Genomic DNA, 17,227 nt, shown 5'->3' on the forward strand with positions numbered 1-17,227 from the left:
AATGGGACTGTCAGGACGAGCCAAAAGGTATTATTTCAGGTATTCTTTATCTTGCAACTGGGATTCTGTGCTGTTTTCACACGAGTTTCTGATCGTGCCAGAATCTCCCTCACCCCTTTTGAGAAGGGATATACTGAGCAAGGTCCATGCCTCTGTTTTCATGAATATAGAGCCCTTCCTTTCTCTCCCTTTAGTTGAACAAAATGTAAATCCTAGAGTATGGGCTGATGGAAAATCTGTGGGTCGAGCACAAAATGCTATTCCTGTAGTTGTCAAGCTCAAAGACCCACACTTATTTCCACATAAGAAGCAGCATCCACTGAAACCTGAGGTTAAGGAAGGGTTAAAACCCATCATTGAACATTTAAAGGAGCAGGGACTATTAATTCCCTGTAACAGTCCTTGCAACACTCCTATTTTGGGTATAAAGAAATCGAATGGTAAATGGAGACTAGTTCAAGATTTACGAATAATAATTGAGGCTGTAGTTCCTTTACACCCCGTGGTGCCTAACCCTTATACTCCATTGTCTGAAATTCCTGAGCGGGTCAAATATTTCTCAGTAATTGATTTAAAGGATGCCTTGTATTCAGTGCCTTTGGCGGAAGAAGGTCAATTTCTATTTGCCTTTGAAGACCCTACACAGCCAGCTTCTCAGTTAACCTGGACAGTTTTGCCCCAGGGATTTCGTGACAGTCCTCACTTATTTGGACAAAGTTTGTCACGGGATCAACAAAACTTTAATAGCTCTGAAGCGGTGGTGTTACAATATGTAGATGATATTTTGCTCTGTGCTGAGACAGAGGAAGCTTGTTCGCGAGCCTCAGAAGATTTCTTAAACTTTCTGGCAGGCTGCGGTTACAAGGCATCAAGAGAAAAGGCTCAGCTTTGTCAACAATCCGTTAGATATCTGGGCCTAATCATATCAGAAGAGACTAGGGCCATAGGCCCTGAGAGAATTAAACCTATACTAAATCATCCCCTACCTATGACATTAAGACAATTGAGAGGATTTTGAGGAATCACAGGTTACTGTCACATTTGGATTCCGGGTTATGGGGAACTTGCCCGGCCTTTATATAAACTTATAGCTGAAACTCAGCAGGCCCAAACCGACAAACTGGTTTGGTCTCCAGAAACTCAAGGCCTTTAAGGTTCTTCAGACTGCTCTCCTGCAAGCTCCAGCTCTGAGCTTGCCCACAGGGTCAGAATTTAATTTGTTTGTCACGGAAAGAAAAGGTGTGGCATTCAAGTTTTGACACAAACCCTAGGGCCTCACAAGCAACCTATTGCTTATCTAAGCAGAGAATTAGATGTAGTTTCACGTGGGCGGCCCCACTGCCTAAGAGTAATTGGGGCAGCAGCTTTATTAGCACCTGAAGCTTTAAAAATAATTAATGGACGAAACCTTACTGTACTGACTTCTCATGATGTGAGTGGAATCTTAAATTCTAAGGTTAATACTTGGATGACAGACAGTAGGCTTCTTAAATATCAGTCATTGTTGTTAGAAGGACCAGTAACTAAGCTTAAAGTTTGTGGAAATCTAAACCCTGCCACTTTCCTTCCTAAGAAGGAAAATGAAACACCTGATCACGATTGTTCTCAATTCCTAACTTTAAACTATGCAGCTCGGGAGGATCCAAAGGATACCCCATTAGGCAATCCTGACATGGGAATATTTACAGATGGCAGTTCTTTTGTTCGAGGTGGAAAGCGTAAAGCAGGTTATGCCGTGGTGACTGCTGAACAGGTTTTGGAAGCAAAATCTCTCCCCCAGGGAACCAGTGCTCTGTTAGCGGAGCTTGTGGCTCTGAGCCAACCTCTAGAGTTAAGCAAAGGGCAGCAGATGGGCCTGATAATCTATGTGAGTCTACTTCTGCTGACTCCAAAAATCCTGAGTCTGCCGTTCGATCCTCAAGACAAGGCCTTCCTGTCCTGGGCTCACTCCTACACTGCATTCCACAATTGGTCTAACTGCTGGGTCTGTGGAGTGCTCCCCTCTTCATCAGTGGAAGGCTTCCAGAGGTGGACATTTCCACTTCAAGGAAAAGACTTTCTCCAAGTCTGTGAATACTTTCGACAGCAATCACATGCGATGCCTCTTCTTCATCTGATGACATCTACCAACCCTAAAATGGACTGGTGCGACACGTTGCACTTTAACTATGGACATAATGTGACTTTTAATTTCGATTTTAACTTGTTTTAATGACTATGTTGCCTGCATCTGTAATTGTATAACTGGATTTGTTTCTAGCTGCTTGAAAGCTTTTAAGTTACAAATGGTTGCTCAAACGTCTGCTACTGCTGCAGCTTCCTCCAACTACTATTTGAGGCCCCTGGATCAGATATCCTCAATATGAGGATTAGGAGAATATGTTGCCTCACCAATTTAGGGACAACGCCCCTTGTCAGCTCGGAAGCAGTTATGGAATGAGAACAATGCCCCTTTTCCATAGGCAACATAATTCTCCTAAAAGAAAAGGGGGGAATGAGAGAGTCATTTCCTAGGCAGGTTGATAAGGAGTCTAGGGGTCCCCAAGGAGAGAGGGTGGCGGGAGCCGGCGTGAGGACCTCCACCCGTGGCAAAGGTCATGAGGAAGGAGGCTCGACATACGCAAAGGCGGGATCGAGCCTCAGGAGTCCCCCTGGAAATTCTCGAGTATCTACCCCCAAAAACCAGAGTCTGCCTACTTTAATGCTTTGTGCTCTCACCTCTGACTTTACTGGGGGCTGTCCCCCACCACCATCTCACTCTCTCTGATAAAGAGTTAACTTACAGCTCCAGTTAATAAAGTTCCTGGGCATTCAGATCAGATCAGATCGGATCAGTCGCTCAGTCGTGTCCAACTCTTTGCGAGGAGTGTTTAAATCCAAACCCCTCAGATAGCTCTCTAACTCGCCTGACAAGTTTACCGGGACCCCTACAGCTATGCATATGATTGTTTACAGTCTCCCAGCCTTGAGAGGCACGGGAAGCTTAAGATATTCAAATAGCTTAGAGCCTCTCAGAGAGTTAGAAACAGTCAGAATAAAACTAGTAAAAGATTTCATTGATGAGCCAATGCTTGCTGCCAAGTTTCCACATCCCCTGTATTGTATCCTTGAATGTATATTAATTAATATAGTTGGTATGTAGAAAAAATAAGTAGTGGCCTTGGTGTTAGCAACTTTAGACCCTTAAGGTAATAAATTCTTTCCTTTGTTGTAAACCCACTGCACCTCTGCTATTAGGAATGTAACTTTATCTAACACCTCCGGAGGATGGCGCCAAACCTTAAAATAATTACTCTTAGAGAAAATAAGTCTTATGGTTGACAAACCTTGGTCAAGAGTCATAAAATGTTAATAGGCCTTCTGGCCAGAAGATGATGTAAATCACCTAAACCATTTGTATACGATAAATTTGCAGGAAAGAAACCCTGGTTTTGATAAGGATCAAAGACTGCTGACTTTGTATGATTTCACATCCCCTATTATCCTCTATCGGAGAAGGCAATGGCACCCTACTCCAGTACTCTTGCCTGGAAAATCCCATGGATGGAGGAGCCTGGTGGGCTGCAGTCCATGGGGTTGTGAAGAGTGGGACACTACTGAGCGACTTGGCTTTCACTTTTCACTTTCACGCATTGGAGAAGGAAATGGCAACCCACTCCAGTGTTCTTGCCTGGAGAATCCCATGGAGGGCAGAGCCTGGTGGGCTACTGTCTATGGGGTCGCACAGAGTCGGACACGACTGAAGCGACTTAGCAGCAGCATTATCCTCTGTGTGTAACTCAGGGTATAAAAGCCCCTGTTGGAAATAAAGCTACGGGCCTTGCTCACCAAAGCTTGGTCTCCCCATGTCATTCTTTCTTTTCACATTCCGGCTGAGTCTCCATCTGGAGCGTGGAGGTCTTCTGCGACCATTTATTTGCCTGGGTTTCTAAGACCCATTCGAGAAGGTGCCTAAGGTGGGGCGCCTTCCGCTATTCAAGAGGGCGCCTGCGGCCTCCATGGTCAGAGCTAACCTGACGTCACAGGTTATATTGATTTTCTGCGTAAACCAAGGTACTCAGCCTCTTTTCTCCACTGAATTTTCCTGCTGAGCTATCCTCATTCTATTACTCTTTATATCTTTAATGAATATTTAAATTAATAGCCGACGCCGTCTCCCCTTCCAATACCCTGGATCAGCCAGGGCTGGACTTGACAAGAGGGGTTGGGAATTCTCATGGAGGAAGAAAGGACAAACTTTTTTTTTCCTTCTCTACATTCCTTGGGATTATATAACAATAATGTATCCTGCCTGAGGACAGTCTCTGGATTAAACCTTCTGGCTAATTCTGTTATCTTAAAATATAAATTATGGGAGTAGGTCTGGTGAGGTCTTTACAACCTCCAGACATTCTTTGGATTCATTGGAGAGTATATAACTTCATTGCTAACACTAGCAAGCGGGTACTCTTTCTGCCCCCTTCTGATGCCTATGTCAGAAGCTTTCTCTATCTCTTTTATACTTTAATAAAACTTTATTACACAAAAGCTCTGAGCGATCAGGCCTCATCTCTGGCCCCGGATTGAATTCTTCTCCCAGGGCCAAGAATCCCGGTGTCTTCAGGTGATTCAACAACAACCTTTCAACAATAACCTACCTTTCGGGCATGTTTCGTGCCCACATTTCATCATGGTACACCTTGAACTGAAATCGGTGGGCAGCCTACTCAAGCCTTTCTTTGTTGCTATAATTAGGAGAGACTAGGCTATTGAACAGAGGAAACAGTCATGGCCCCTCAATCTATTTCCAGACTTGAACCAGGTCTAAAACCACAGGCCTTGGATGATGGGGTGGGAAAGGGTTTCAGTTACTCTTGAACAGGAGGAAGGAAGGACTCCGTTATGCTGCATAAACTGAGTACTCTTACTGTTCTACCAGCCATCACAAAGGACCTGAACACACTAACCAGTCTGACTGCGCATGAGGAGGGAATAACCAATTTTTCAGGCAACTCTGGGTTCTGTTCTGAACTGACACCAATTGGAGAAGCCCAACATGACTCTTTGGTCCATTAGACAGAGCAGAGGCTTATGAAGGTTTGTGAACAATGGAATCTTGACTCAGAACTCAGTCTCAGTGGGCCCAAAGGACTCATGAATTTTCTGCATTGGTATTTCCTGAGCTTCAGAATGCATAATTAATTAGACAGATTCAGCAACTGGAAGATTCCCCACAGTGGATCCGAGCCCTGTGGAAGGTGAGGGATTGTGGTAGCGCAGATGGTGGGGGAGACCATGGAACTGCCCGGATCCATCAAAACAGATCCAAAGGAAGACGTGCACACTCCTGGGGATGAAGACTTCAGGGAGAGTGCCCGAGAGATCCGTACATGAGCGATGCTCTGTGAGTTAACCAGAAGGTACGTCCTCAACGTTGTTCTGCAGTTACAGTTCAGAAGACCCTATTGAGTAGGTTATATTTAGGATGTATAGAACCATGTTCTAGGAAAAAAGTTACAAAGAAGTTCTGAGAGAGAGGTGGAGTGTGATACAGGACAGCTGGACAGAAGGTCATTTCCATCCTACGGCAGACTGCATCATTGAAGAGGATGCGATGAACATGGGGGCTACTGGTTCTCGTAAATGGACTGCCTCCGCCGGTCCGCAGAGCTCCTCAGAGGCCTGTGGAACCAGAGGACAGCACCGAGCATGGCCAGGAGCAGGGGCACCTTCAGGAAGACCAGGAGCAGGAAGTGGGCGCTGCCCAGCAGGGGCCTGTGGGGGACACGGGGACAGACAGGGAGCAGCATCCTTAGTGGGGACCCTGGTTCCACAGTCCCTCCCCACCCCCGTCCCTGTGTCCTGAGTCCAGGACCATCCACGTAAGTATCACCCCCGGAGAGGGCAGCCCACCCTAAGGCCCTCTGCTGGCTTGTCTCTGCTTAATAATAGCCCTTGAGAATTAGGACTGTGAGCATGAGGGTGGATGGGGCTGTGAAAATCACGTGAGGGAGACCAGGGATCCTGGAGGGATCTGGGCAGGAGAAGGTTTTTTCCAAGACCCTTCACATGTGGGTTAGCCTTTCCAGGGTACATAATCAGTAGTAGGCTTTTTTGTGTGATGTCTGCTCTCCTGTAAACAGATTTCCCAAAAAGAAAGGGACTGCTTTATTCACAGGGAGAAACTGGTACCAGCCTGATACCTCCAAAGACCCAAGGTCTAAGAGACATGGGTTCGATCCCTAGGTCAGGAAGATCCTCTGAAGTAGGAAACTGCACCCACTCCAGTATTCTTGCCTGGAGGAGTCCATGGGCAGAGAAGCCTGCTAGTCTACAGTCCATGGTGTCATGAAGAACTGGACATGACTTAGCAACTCAGGACGTATCTCCAAAGGTGAACACTTAAAAACTCTGGTATACTCTAATAATCATGGCTGATAGATGTTGGTGTTTGGCAGAAACCAATATAATTCTGTAAAACAATTACCCTTCAATTAAAAAATAAATTAATTTTTTAAAGTTATGATATACTCTATAATCTAATATAAATAAAAATTAAATTTAGAAAATTGCATGGGGAAAATCAAAGCAAAAAAAAAAGTGCATGGTAGTTGATGGATGAATAAATGACCACCTTCGTTCTCTCTGCCCTCTGACCCTGGGGCCTTCAACAAGAGATCACCAATGACCAGGGCTGGGGGGAGGCAGGGGACAGAGTGCAGCGGCCACCAATGCCCAGGAAACCTGCTTCCTCCCCGCCCTGGGCCGGGGTCCTGAAGGCTCCTTCTGTGGGACATTTGCACTCACTTTTCTCTCTGACTGGAACCCTGAATGCCAGGGTCCTCAAATCCTGCAGGTGTCTCCTCAAATGATTCAGCCAGGCATCCCTGATTATCATGTATTAAATAGCAAATCTAATCACCTTCCCATACACACTCTCACCAAACCCCAGTGGCTGGTATCTCTCCATAGTATTCATCACAAACCACCATATTTACATAGGAACTCTGTGTGGACTGGTCAGGGCGTGACCTCCCCCTTACAGCACAACTCTCATCAGAGCCGGATCCTGCCTGGGGGGTCTTACCTGCATCCACGGCAGAGAACCAGGCACGTCGTAGGACCTTCACAGTCCGGTGTGGGAATAAACGAGGGGCCCAGAGACGGAAGACCCAAATCCCCCCACCTGTCCCCTCACCCAGAGGAGAAACCACCCAGGTGCCAATGTCCTGGGACGTGGGCCCCTTACCGAGGAGGTTGGCCAGGGTCAGGGGTCTCCTGACCAGATGCGGTGCTCCAGGTGGGCACTGGCAGGCTCGTGGGAGAGCCTGGGGAGCCTGTGGACCTCTCGGGGCCGGTGGCTGTAGCAGGGGCTGAGGGAGAAGCAGAAGGCAGGCCCTGTGTCCTTCCCCGGGTCCCACACTCCGTCCCTGTGTGGCTGTGACTCACACAGTCGAGGTCACTCAGGCCATCTGGTCAGATGTGCGTGTCCACTGCTCCCCATGGTCTCACCCAGGCCTGTCCAGCATCCTGGGAACCCCTCCCTCCACCGCTCACCCTGGCCAAGTGAGCACAGTCAAAGCCAAGTAGAAAGCAAGAGGGACAGGCAGGGTCCGCCTGGCAGGGCAGGGCGAGTCCCAAGAGGGACAGGGTAGGGGCTCCTTTTTGCTCTTTCCTTGGGGTTACAAAAGAAGCCCCAGAACTCCTGGCGGGCCTTCCAGAACACTGGAGGGTCACTGGTGGCCTCAGGGCCAGCACAAGGTCAGGATATGTACTGAAAGCAGGATCGTGGTGGAGAAACCCGGCGCAGGTACGGGCTCTGGTGCAGGTCCCACCCCTGGGCTCAGGGGAGGGCCGGTCTCAGGCCCTCAGGGCCCCGGGGTCAAGGCCAGCCTGTATGCAGTGGAGCCTGTGAGAGTTCTCCCCCCATAGGCAGGACTCTGCACAGGCCAGAAAGTGACACGGGCCCCTTGAGAGTGGACGTGCCCTTGTGAGGAGAGCAGGCAGCCTGGACCCCAGAGTGGGATGCCTGCCAGCCCGTGAAGCAGAAAGATGCCCACCTTGACAGTGTCCACGTGTAGCTCTAGGGTGGCCCCACTCACAGACAGAGATGTGCATGTGTGCAAACAAACGTGGGCCCAAGACACCACCCAGAGCCAGGCCCACCGCCCAACCCCCTCCCGGTCATCCTGGCCCAGCCTTTCTGTCCCACTTCCTTCCTGAGGGTCCGGGTGACCAGCCTGGTGCTGGAGTGAGGGTGGAAGATGCTCACCTGGGATCACAGATACCTCCACCTGGAAGGTGATGTCAGTTTGAAATGGAACATCAATCCCACACCAGTACGTTCCCGCATCCTCTTCTCTGAGGCTCTCCAAGGTCACTGTGAAGGTGAGGTGTGCAGGATGATCTCTGATGGACACGCGGCCCCTCCTCACTTCTTTCTCTGACACTGTGGTCTCCACCATCCTCCACAATAACACACATGGGGATTTGCACCAGAATTTGGAACTGTTTATGAATTCCTCCCGATACCGACACTCCACTCTCAGGGATCCCCCCACGATGCCCGTCACTCTGCGGGGGCCGCTCAGGGACAAACAGCCTGGAAAACACAACCGGGTCCGGCTCTCGATCAGGTGGGCCTGGGTCAGAAGAGCCTTGGATGCAGGTCCCTGAAGGGCACGTGGGGTTTGGAGGAGGCCAAGGCAGAAAGGGAGCCTTCCTCAGACCCGAGGGAGGAAGACGGGGAGGAGCTACCTCCACAGAGGAGAGGGTATCCTCGGAAGAGCCCAAGATGGGAAAACTTCTGTGTGTGTGTGTGTGTGTGTGTGTGTCTGATGCCCCAAGAAACTTCCGTGTGTGTGTGTGTGTGTGTGGTGCCCCAAGAGGTCATCCCTGACTGTGACTGTTGAGGTGTGACCATCACAGGCGCCCCCTCCCACCAGCACAGTGGACCAGGCTCACCTGCTTCGTGCCCTGAACCGGGCTGCTAGCTGCTGAGACAGGTGGCAGCCCCTCCTGGAACCTTTTCCCAACCCCCTGCTGCGGGCTCCACCCCCACCCTCCCACCACGCTGACCCAGCTCCGGTCCTGCCCCCTCCCCTCCCCCAGGAAGGGCTGAGCAGCTCACCTGGGAGCTGGAGCAGCAGCAGAGCTGAAGGCAGCCACCCGGCCCTGCCCCTCGGGGTCATTTCCCCAGGAGGGATGTCACCTGCAGCAGCGCCAGGCCCTGGGCCGGGACAAAATCGAACCTCCTCAGACGAGTGCCTCCCAGTCCTCACTTCTGCTCCTCTGGGCCTCTCTGCTTCCTGGTCCCGTCCTGGGTCAGGTCAGATGGTCCAGAGGTCAGGAGGCAGGAAGCTTAGGGGGAGGGGAACACGGCTGGTCCAGGGCAAGGACCCGCTGCCCTCAGCTCCTCTCAGTCCAGCGACTAGACACGTGCCGGGCCCCTCGATCGGGGAGGCTGACCCTCCTCGCCCAACCCACAGCAGATTCTCTCTCAGTCTCACACTCCCATCCACAGAGCAGGAACAAGCTGGGTTCCTCTTCCGTGGCACATCCCCGACCTCTGCGATGCGTCATTTCGTTGTGGTCAGGATGGGAAGTCCGAGAGTGGATGTCATGCTCATCCATCCTCCCCAGTCCTGGCGGCGACCAAGGGGTCACTGTCTCCCCACCTGCAGCTCTAGGCGACCACAGGACTCTGCCCCCACAGAACCCAAAATTCTCTTCCTGCCCGGCAAATCTGCCCCGTGACCCCAGACAACTTCCTACGTTCCACCTTGGCTCTGGTTCCCCCCAGGGTACACATCCCTCGGGCTGTGGCTTCCCCCCTCTAGGCCCCTCGCTGCCCAATTACACACAGAACAGCGGATCCAAACCCTCAAGACCCCTTCTTCACGCTGCACCTCAGGGCAGAGTCTACTCCCCGTTGAGAAGCAGAGAGAGGCTGAGAATGCAGGCCAGAGGAGAGGATACTGGGTGGAGGGATGAGAAGCTGGGGACCTGGGGGCTGAGAGGAGCCTCCGCCCCATCAGTGGCACAGAGCGGGTGGGCGAGGGCACTGGCCGCTGGGGCCTCTCCTGGATCCACGTGATGAGCAGGGGCCTCTTCATGGTGCAGAGATGAGGGAGGGGACGGCCCGCAGAGAGGAGACAGACCTCCCGTCCACACTCACAGTGGCATGCTCACGTGACGTGCAGAGCCAGCAAGTCATATCCTCCTGGGCAGTGGGACGGGGGAAACGGGGGACTGCAGTCCTTCCCTCGGGTAGGTTTTTTCAGCTTCTCAAGATTGTCTGCAGAAACCAGGGTCTCCCATTCCTCCCATGTGGGTCTTGACTCTCCCCACTTCCCGGGCACGGGCAGTAGACCTGGGTCCCAGTGTGCAGCTGGAGGGGTGCAGTAGAGCCGGCTCACTCTGCTTCATCGATCACCGATCACCCCCTGACTCCTGCCCATCTCCAGATGAAGCCCCGTGTTCTGACCAGGCCTCTCCCACAGCTCATGGCAGCATGCCAAGGCCCAGAACGCAGCCACCTCATCCTGACTCCAGCTCCACCCCCAGGCTGCCACTCTCCCCACATTGACCCACAGCTGACACCCTTGACGCTACAACTTCCTTGACCCTCCCAGCTTAGTTTGGTTCTCTTGTTATATGTCCTGTTGGATCATTTGAACCCCCTCTTGGATTTATCTCCTGGGATTTGTGGCTCCCTGTGTGTCTCCATCTGGGATGTGGCCCCATGAGTTGATGGTCCCCATCTTGCCTGAAGCCCAGTGTCTTTCCAGCATAGCCTGTGGTAATTCAGCTAAGGGATCAATGACTGAATTCCTCTCTCAGGACTCCCCTGCTTTCAGGAAACTAGGATCTCCAATCCTGGTGTTCCTTTTCTACCCAGGCTGGTGAACACAACTGGACCATGATCTTGGAGAACATGGCTCCAGTGGACCCTGCAAGCATCTGCCCTCTGCTCTCCCCTGGATCCGCATCTCAAACGCTCCCAAGGCAGGACGTTTGCACCTGAAGTTCCCTTTGCTGAGGGCTCTTCTTCCAGGCACCCGCAGGGCTCACTGCATTCCTTTCTTCTGGACTTGGTTAAATATCACCCTCTTCACGAGGCTGATAGGACTCATCCCTTGCTGTCTCACCAACAGCACCTCCTCTTATCTTACGTTACTACAAGATACTCTTCAGTGTGGACCTGGACATCTGCATGTCAGCATACCTGGACTATGGTGTCTGTTTTCTCTCTGTCCACCAAGTGGAATGTGAGCACCAAAAGCTGGGCTCTGTCTTCTGTTTAATCATGGTTGGAAGCAACGCCTAGGTTAGCGGTTACTACTTTAGTCCTCTCCCCATATATTTGCTGCATGAAAAGTGGCTGCAAGTCCCCAGGTCCTGGCTGCTTCAGATAGATGAGTCAAGATGATAGCCTGCCTCTCAGAGATCTTTGGTGCCGGCAAGTTCATCACGATGCAGTTTGAGCCGAAAGTGTGGGAAGCCTACCCAGGTCTTTGCCTCTACAAGTCGTGGAGACTAAGCTATTGACTAGAAGACTCACTCATGGCCCTCAATCCATTTAAAACTTGAACCAGGTCTATCACCATGGGCCTTGAATGATGGGGTGAGGGTGGGCTTGAGTTACCTTTGAATAGGAGGAAGGAAGGATTCTGTGATGGTTGCATAAATTCTGTACTGTTATTCTTCTACCAGCCATCCGCAAAGGACCTAAACACACTAACCAGTTTGACTGGGCATGGGGAGGGGAATAAGCTGATTTTCCGTGCAATGCTGGATTCTGTTCTGAATTCACACCAATTGGAGAAACCCAACATGGCCCTTTGGTCCATTAGACAGAACAGTGGGGTGTGGAGGTTCGTGCAGAATGGAGTTTGGATTCAGGTCCCATGCATGCTGGTCCCCTGGACCATCAAATCTCTGCATTGCTATTTATTTCCTGAGCTTCAGAATGCATAATTAAATATACACACTCAGCATCTGGAAGATTCCCCACGATGGATCCGAGACCTGTGGACCGTGGGTGATTATGGTAGCACGGATCATGTGGGAAACCATGGAACTGCCTGGATCCATCAACACAGACCCAAAAGCAGGATTCCCACACTCCTGGGGTTTGAAGACTGCAGAGAGAGCCCCTGAGAGTTCAGTGCATGAATGATGCTCCGCGGATGAGCTGGAAGCTCCGTACTCGATATTGATCTGTGGTTACAGTTCAGAAGCACCTATTGAGGAGGTATGCTTTTGGTTTTAGAGAATTATGGGCAAGGAAAAAAAGCTACAAGGAAATCTACAAATACAGTATTCTGAAAGAGAGGTAGAGGGTGATACAGGACAGATGGACAGAAGGTCATTTCCATCCAGTGGTCCGACTGCATCATCGAAGACGACACGATGAACATGGGGGCTACCAGTTCTCGTAAATGGACTGACTCTGCCTGTCCGCAGAGCTCCTCAGAGGCCTGTTGACCCAGAGGGCAGCACGGAGCATGCCCAGGAGCACGGGCACCTTCAGGAAGACCAGGAGCAGGAAGTGGATGCTGCCCAGCAGGGGCCAAGGGGGACACGGGGACGGAGAGTGAGCAGCATCCTAGGGGAGGCCCTGGTGTCTCCACCTTGCTTGCCCCGCATCCAGGTTCTGTGGCTACAAGAATCTATACAAGGATCAACCCGACACAGAGCAGCCCCACCTGAAGGACTTTGGACCCTGATCTTCAAGAATTGCCCCTGAGACTTAGGACTGTGGACATAAGGGTGGATGCAGCCATGAGAATCATGTGAGGGAGATTGGAGATCCAACGGGGACCTGGGCATTAGGAGGATTTCTATTTGAGCCCTCCTCATGGGGGCTTCCCCAGCAGCTCAGAGGGTAGAGAATCTGCGTATGGTACAGGAGAGACCCAGGTTTGATCCCTGGGTCAGGAAGATCCCCTCAAGAAGAGAATGGCTACCCACTCCAGTATTCCTGCCTGGAGAATCCCATGGACAGAGGAACCTGGTGGGCTACAGTCCGTGGGGGTCACAAAGAGTCAGACATGAGTGAAAAACTAACACACTCCTCAGGTGGGGGTTTTGCAGTCTAGGGTGCAGAACCCAATACTGGGGAGACTTGGTTGACGTCTGCTAGCCAATAGAGCACAGCCACCTTGAGAGCAGGGACTGTTCCGTCTTATTCAGTGAGCAGTTGGTACCTGCCCAGGGTCTCCAAAGCTCCAGTCCTTCAAAGTCCTTGGCTGATGAAAGAGTGATCCCCGCAGCTCTGCACCCTCAGAGGCCAGGGCTCTTCAGCAAGATGATACAGATGACCAGGGCTCCAGGGGACAGAGGGGTCACCAACGCCCAGAGCATCTGTTCCTGCCCTGCCCTGGGCTGGGGGCCTTTTGTTCAGCCTGCCCCCCTTGTGCCTGGTGCCTCATTTCTGAGGATCCCGGCATGCCTGGCTCCCCAGATCCTGCAGGCCTCCATTCAAGCGTCTGTAATCGATTAGCGGCCCTCTCATCATTGTGTTTTAACCAGCAAACTCCACCACCCTCCCACACATGCTGGCCCCTCCACAGGTGGCATTTTCCTCCAAGCAGTCATCAGTAGATAGTGTATTTACACAACCGACGTGCCGGTCTGCTCACTGTGTGAATCGCCGCTTAGAACACGGCTCTGTCCGGGCAGGACTGTGTCTGTGTGCTTTGGTGCTGGATCCCAAGTCAACGAGAGCTCCTGGCACTTAGTAGGACCTTTACTGCTTGTTACAGAATTTGTTGAAAAAGTTAGGGTCCTTGGTGAAGGGACACTTGTCTATTACTCCCCGGTCTCACCTAGAAATCACCCAGGTGGATGTCCTGGGATGGGGGTCCATTACCGATGCGCTTGGCCGGGATCAGGGGCCTCCTGCCCGGACACTGCACTCCAGGTGGGCACTGCCAAGGTCGTGGGAGACTCCGGGGTGCTTGTGGACCTCTTGGGGCTGGTGGCTGTCATAGAGACTGAGGGAGAAACACAAGTCAGGCCCCATTTTGCCCCCTGGGTACCCCCCTCTGTCCCAGTGTGGTTCTGACTCACAGTCAAGGTCACTCACAACATCTGGATGGATGTGCTGTGTCCACCACCCTCCTGGCCACACCCAGGCCTGAACAACACCCTGGGCCCCCCTCCCTACCCCTCTCCAGATGTCCCCTGCCCAGGTGGGCACTGTCAGAGGTATATGGCCCTGCTCCCCGGGGGATCTGAGAGTGTGGAGAGGGCACTTGGCTCCAGATCATCCCCTGGCACAGTGACACCTCTGTCCTCCTGGTCCACCCTGCCACGGGACAAACGGGGTGACACGTTTTCTTTGGGGATTAACACAGAGAGACGGGGCAGACAGTCACGGGCAAGGGGAGTGGCTGGAGCGAAGCTCAAACGCAAAGTCCTGCAGCTGACTCTGAGCTGAATCAGGAGACCCCGTGTCATCTGTCAGCCAGGCCCAGTGCCCCAGGCAGTCCTCTCCGTGGGAGGGCATGACCAGAAAGATCTAGAGAGATATCAACCTGGTGGACCCCGTGAAATGTGGCCTCTCCTGAGGTAAGTGGACAGAACCCTTCCCTGACACACCCCGCGGAGCCAGTAAACTCTGGGTTCCTTTCTTGTAAACAGAAACATACAAAGGAAACCTCCCTCGTGAGAGAGAAGCAACAACCAACAGGAAGGAACTCAGGGGAGCCGGGCACAACCTCAGAACAAGAAGTCAAGGGAAGAAAGCGAATATATGGACAGAGTATCGTGACTGGGTTCTTAGGAAACCAGAGCAGCCTTCTGTTAAAGAAGACTTATTGGGGATTCTCTAGTGGTCCAGTGGCAAAGAATCTGCCTTCCAATGCAGGGGACGTGGGTCCAATCCTTGGTCTGGGAAGATCCCACACACCACTAGGCATAAACAACAACTGAGCCCAGGCTCTAGAGCCCGTGCTCCACAGCAGGAGAAGCCGCCACAGTGAGAAGCCGAGCGCCACAGCAAAGAGCAGGCCCTGCTTGCTGCAACCAGAGAAGGCCCACGTGCAGCAACCAAGACCCAGCACAGCCAAAGAGAAAGAAAGAAAAGTTTAAAGATTCATTTGCAGCATGTGGCGGTCCACTGAGGGCCATAACACCTCCTAAGAGCCCTGTTCCTCATCCTTCTCTGCCTAACGGGCTCCTCTGGGTTTCCTCCTTGGGTGCCAGGTGCCGGAGGAAGAGGGATAGGCAAGGTCAGGCTGGAGTGGGGAGGGGTCTCCAAAGCATCCAAGGCTCCACGTGGGCTCCGGGACTCCGCCTCCCCCCTCTCACGGCTTCTGCAGACCCCCAGGACCACCACTGCGAAGCTGGGGCCCCAGGAGCCCTCCACGACACTGCAATGCCCTCTGCTGGCCCTGCTGGTCCCCGCCCCATAGGGCTGGCCAGAGAAGTCCAGGAATAGACACAGGGTCACCTTCAGAGTGAACCTGACCCTTGTGAAGACAGCAAGGCATCAGGCCCCCAGATTCAGGGCGTGTCCCCCTCCATTTCCTCTCAGGAGAGCTTCAGGTGTGAGGGTGTGTCAGGGGTGGACACAGAGGAGGTCTTGAAGAACCAGAGGTGGATGTGTGCTGTGTGCCTGCCGACCACTCAGAGCCTGGGTCCTGATCACTGATCCCACGACACCCTCCGCTCCAGGTCCTTCCTGAGGGTCAGGGTCCCAGGTATGTCAGCAGCCCTAGAGCTGGCGTCTCAGGCTCACCTGGGATCACAGACACCTCCACCTGGAAGGTGGGGTCACGGTAAAGTGGCACATAGATCCCACATCCATACGTTCCCACATCCTCCTCTCTGAGGCTCTCCAAGGTCACTGTGAAGGTGAGGCTTGCAGGACGGTCTCTGATGGACACACGGCCCCTCCTCACTTCTCTCTCTGACTCTCTGGTCTCCACAATCTTCCACAGTGACACACATGGGTGTTTGCACCAGTATTTGATGTCGTCCATAAACACCTCCTGGTACTCACACTCCACGCTCATGGATCCCCCACGATGCCTGTCACGCTTCGGGGGCCACTCAGGGACAAACAGCCTGTAAAACACAACCGAGTCCAACTCCATCGAGTGAGTCTGGGTCTGGGGAGCCCTGGATGCAGGTCCATCGAGGGCCCGTGGGGTCTGGAGGAGGCCAAGGCAGGAGGCAGGCCCTTCCTCAGACCCAGGGGTGGAAGAAGGGGGAAGGAGGTCCCTCCTCACAGAGGAGAGGATTTTGTGGAGACAGAAAAACTCAGGGTGTGTGTGTGTGTGTGTGTGGTGCCCCAAGAGGTCATCTCTGACTGTGACGATTGAGGTTTGACCCTCACAGGCGCCCCCTCCCACCAGCACAGTGGACCAGCCTCACCTGCTTCGCGCCCTGAACCTCCTGCTCACTGCTGAGACAGGTGGCAGCCCCTTCTGGAACCTTCTCCCCACCCCCCTCTCCTGGCCCCCCACTCACCCAGCTCCAGCCCTGCCCCTCCCCTCCCCCAGGAAGGGCTGAGCCACCTACCTGGGAGCTGGAGCAGCAGCAGAGCTGAAGGCAGCCACCCAGCCCTGCCCCTCGGGGTCATTTCCCCAGCAGGGATGTCACCTGCAGCAGCGCCAGGCCCCGGGCAGGGACAGGGTCAGGCCTCCTCAGGGGATTCCCTCCCGATGCCCACTTCTGCCCCTCTGGGCCTCTCTGCTCCTAGTCCAGCCCTGTCCCTGGTCTCCACAGTCCTCCTGGCAGCCAGTACTGAGCCGCGTGCAGAAACCTTGGGGTGAGGAGCAGAAGGGCCATGCGACGCCAGCCGGTGACCCCCGGCTTCTCTCAGTCTCGTGACTGGACGTCTGCGGTCACCTTCCGAGGATGAGCGGCCCACTCTGCTTAGCCCATAGCTGCCCCTGTGGGTCTCACGCATGCCCCCCAACACCTGGGCCACGCTGGGCTCTTTCTCCGAGGTGCGTCCCCACCCTTGGTGATACATCATTTCCTCTGTGGTCAGGGTGGATGGCTCTGGGGGCAGGTGCCAGGTTCCTCCATCCTCCCTGGCCTGGGTGGTGACCACAGTGGGTCTGTGTCCTGCCAACCTGCAGACCCATGCACCCGTGAGAGCACCGCCCCTGTGGAGCCTCGGGCTCCTCTTCAGTCAACCTCTGATGCTTCCAGAAGGTCCTGTCTTGGGTCCAAGAGCAAATCCCACAGCCCATGGCTTCCCTCCCAGTGTGTCTCCTGGATCCCTGAC

The 17,227-nt window shown here is 53.0% G+C and overlaps 2 protein-coding genes across 2 annotated transcripts; both read right to left on the bottom strand.

Annotated features, from left to right (window-relative positions):
• Positions 1–5,606: 5,606 nt before the first annotated feature.
• Positions 5,607–13,975, bottom strand: LOC129648606 (CMRF35-like molecule 6). Its single transcript, XM_055575062.1, has 5 exons — positions 13,812–13,975; positions 9,110–10,369; positions 8,252–8,581; positions 7,229–7,352; positions 5,607–5,754 (listed from the first exon to the last, which is right to left on the bottom strand). Exons 2-5 carry the CDS (start codon positions 9,168–9,170, stop codon positions 5,607–5,609), a joined length of 663 nt encoding a protein of 220 aa, XP_055431037.1. The 5' UTR covers positions 9,171–10,369; positions 13,812–13,975.
• Positions 12,407–16,004, bottom strand: LOC129650774 (CMRF35-like molecule 6). The gene is made up of 3 exons (XM_055579580.1): positions 15,728–16,004; positions 13,856–13,979; positions 12,407–12,539 (listed from the first exon to the last, which is right to left on the bottom strand). Exons 1-3 carry the CDS (start codon positions 16,002–16,004, stop codon positions 12,407–12,409), a joined length of 534 nt encoding a protein of 177 aa, XP_055435555.1.
• Positions 16,005–17,227: the final 1,223 nt, after the last annotated feature.

The sequence above is a fragment of the Bubalus kerabau genome, chromosome 4 (assembly GCF_029407905.1).
Source record: "Bubalus kerabau isolate K-KA32 ecotype Philippines breed swamp buffalo chromosome 4, PCC_UOA_SB_1v2, whole genome shotgun sequence".
NCBI classification, from domain to species: domain Eukaryota; kingdom Metazoa; phylum Chordata; class Mammalia; order Artiodactyla; family Bovidae; genus Bubalus; species Bubalus kerabau.

Excerpts from the sequence above, each read along its gene's own strand:
- LOC129648606 (XM_055575062.1), bottom strand. The coding sequence starts at position 9,170 with ATGACCCCGAGGGGCAGGGCCGGGTGGCTGCCTTCAGCTCTGCTGCTG. Across the intron at positions 7,353-8,251 it reads GGAGGTATCTGTGATCCCAG|CCCCTGCTACAGCCACCGGC; the intron begins GTGAGCATCTTC and ends CTTCTCCCTCAG. Across the intron at positions 5,755-7,228 it reads GACCCTGGCCAACCTCCTCG|GCCCCTGCTGGGCAGCGCCC; the intron begins GTAAGGGGCCCA and ends TGTCCCCCACAG.
- LOC129650774 (XM_055579580.1), bottom strand. The coding sequence starts at position 16,004 with ATGAGCGTGGAGTGTGAGTACCAGGAGGTGTTTATGGACGACATCAAA. Across the intron at positions 13,980-15,727 it reads GGAGGTGTCTGTGATCCCAG|TCTCTATGACAGCCACCAGC; the intron begins GTGAGCCTGAGA and ends TTTCTCCCTCAG. Across the intron at positions 12,540-13,855 it reads GATCCCGGCCAAGCGCATCG|CATCCACTTCCTGCTCCTGG; the intron begins GTAATGGACCCC and ends CCTGCTGGGCAG.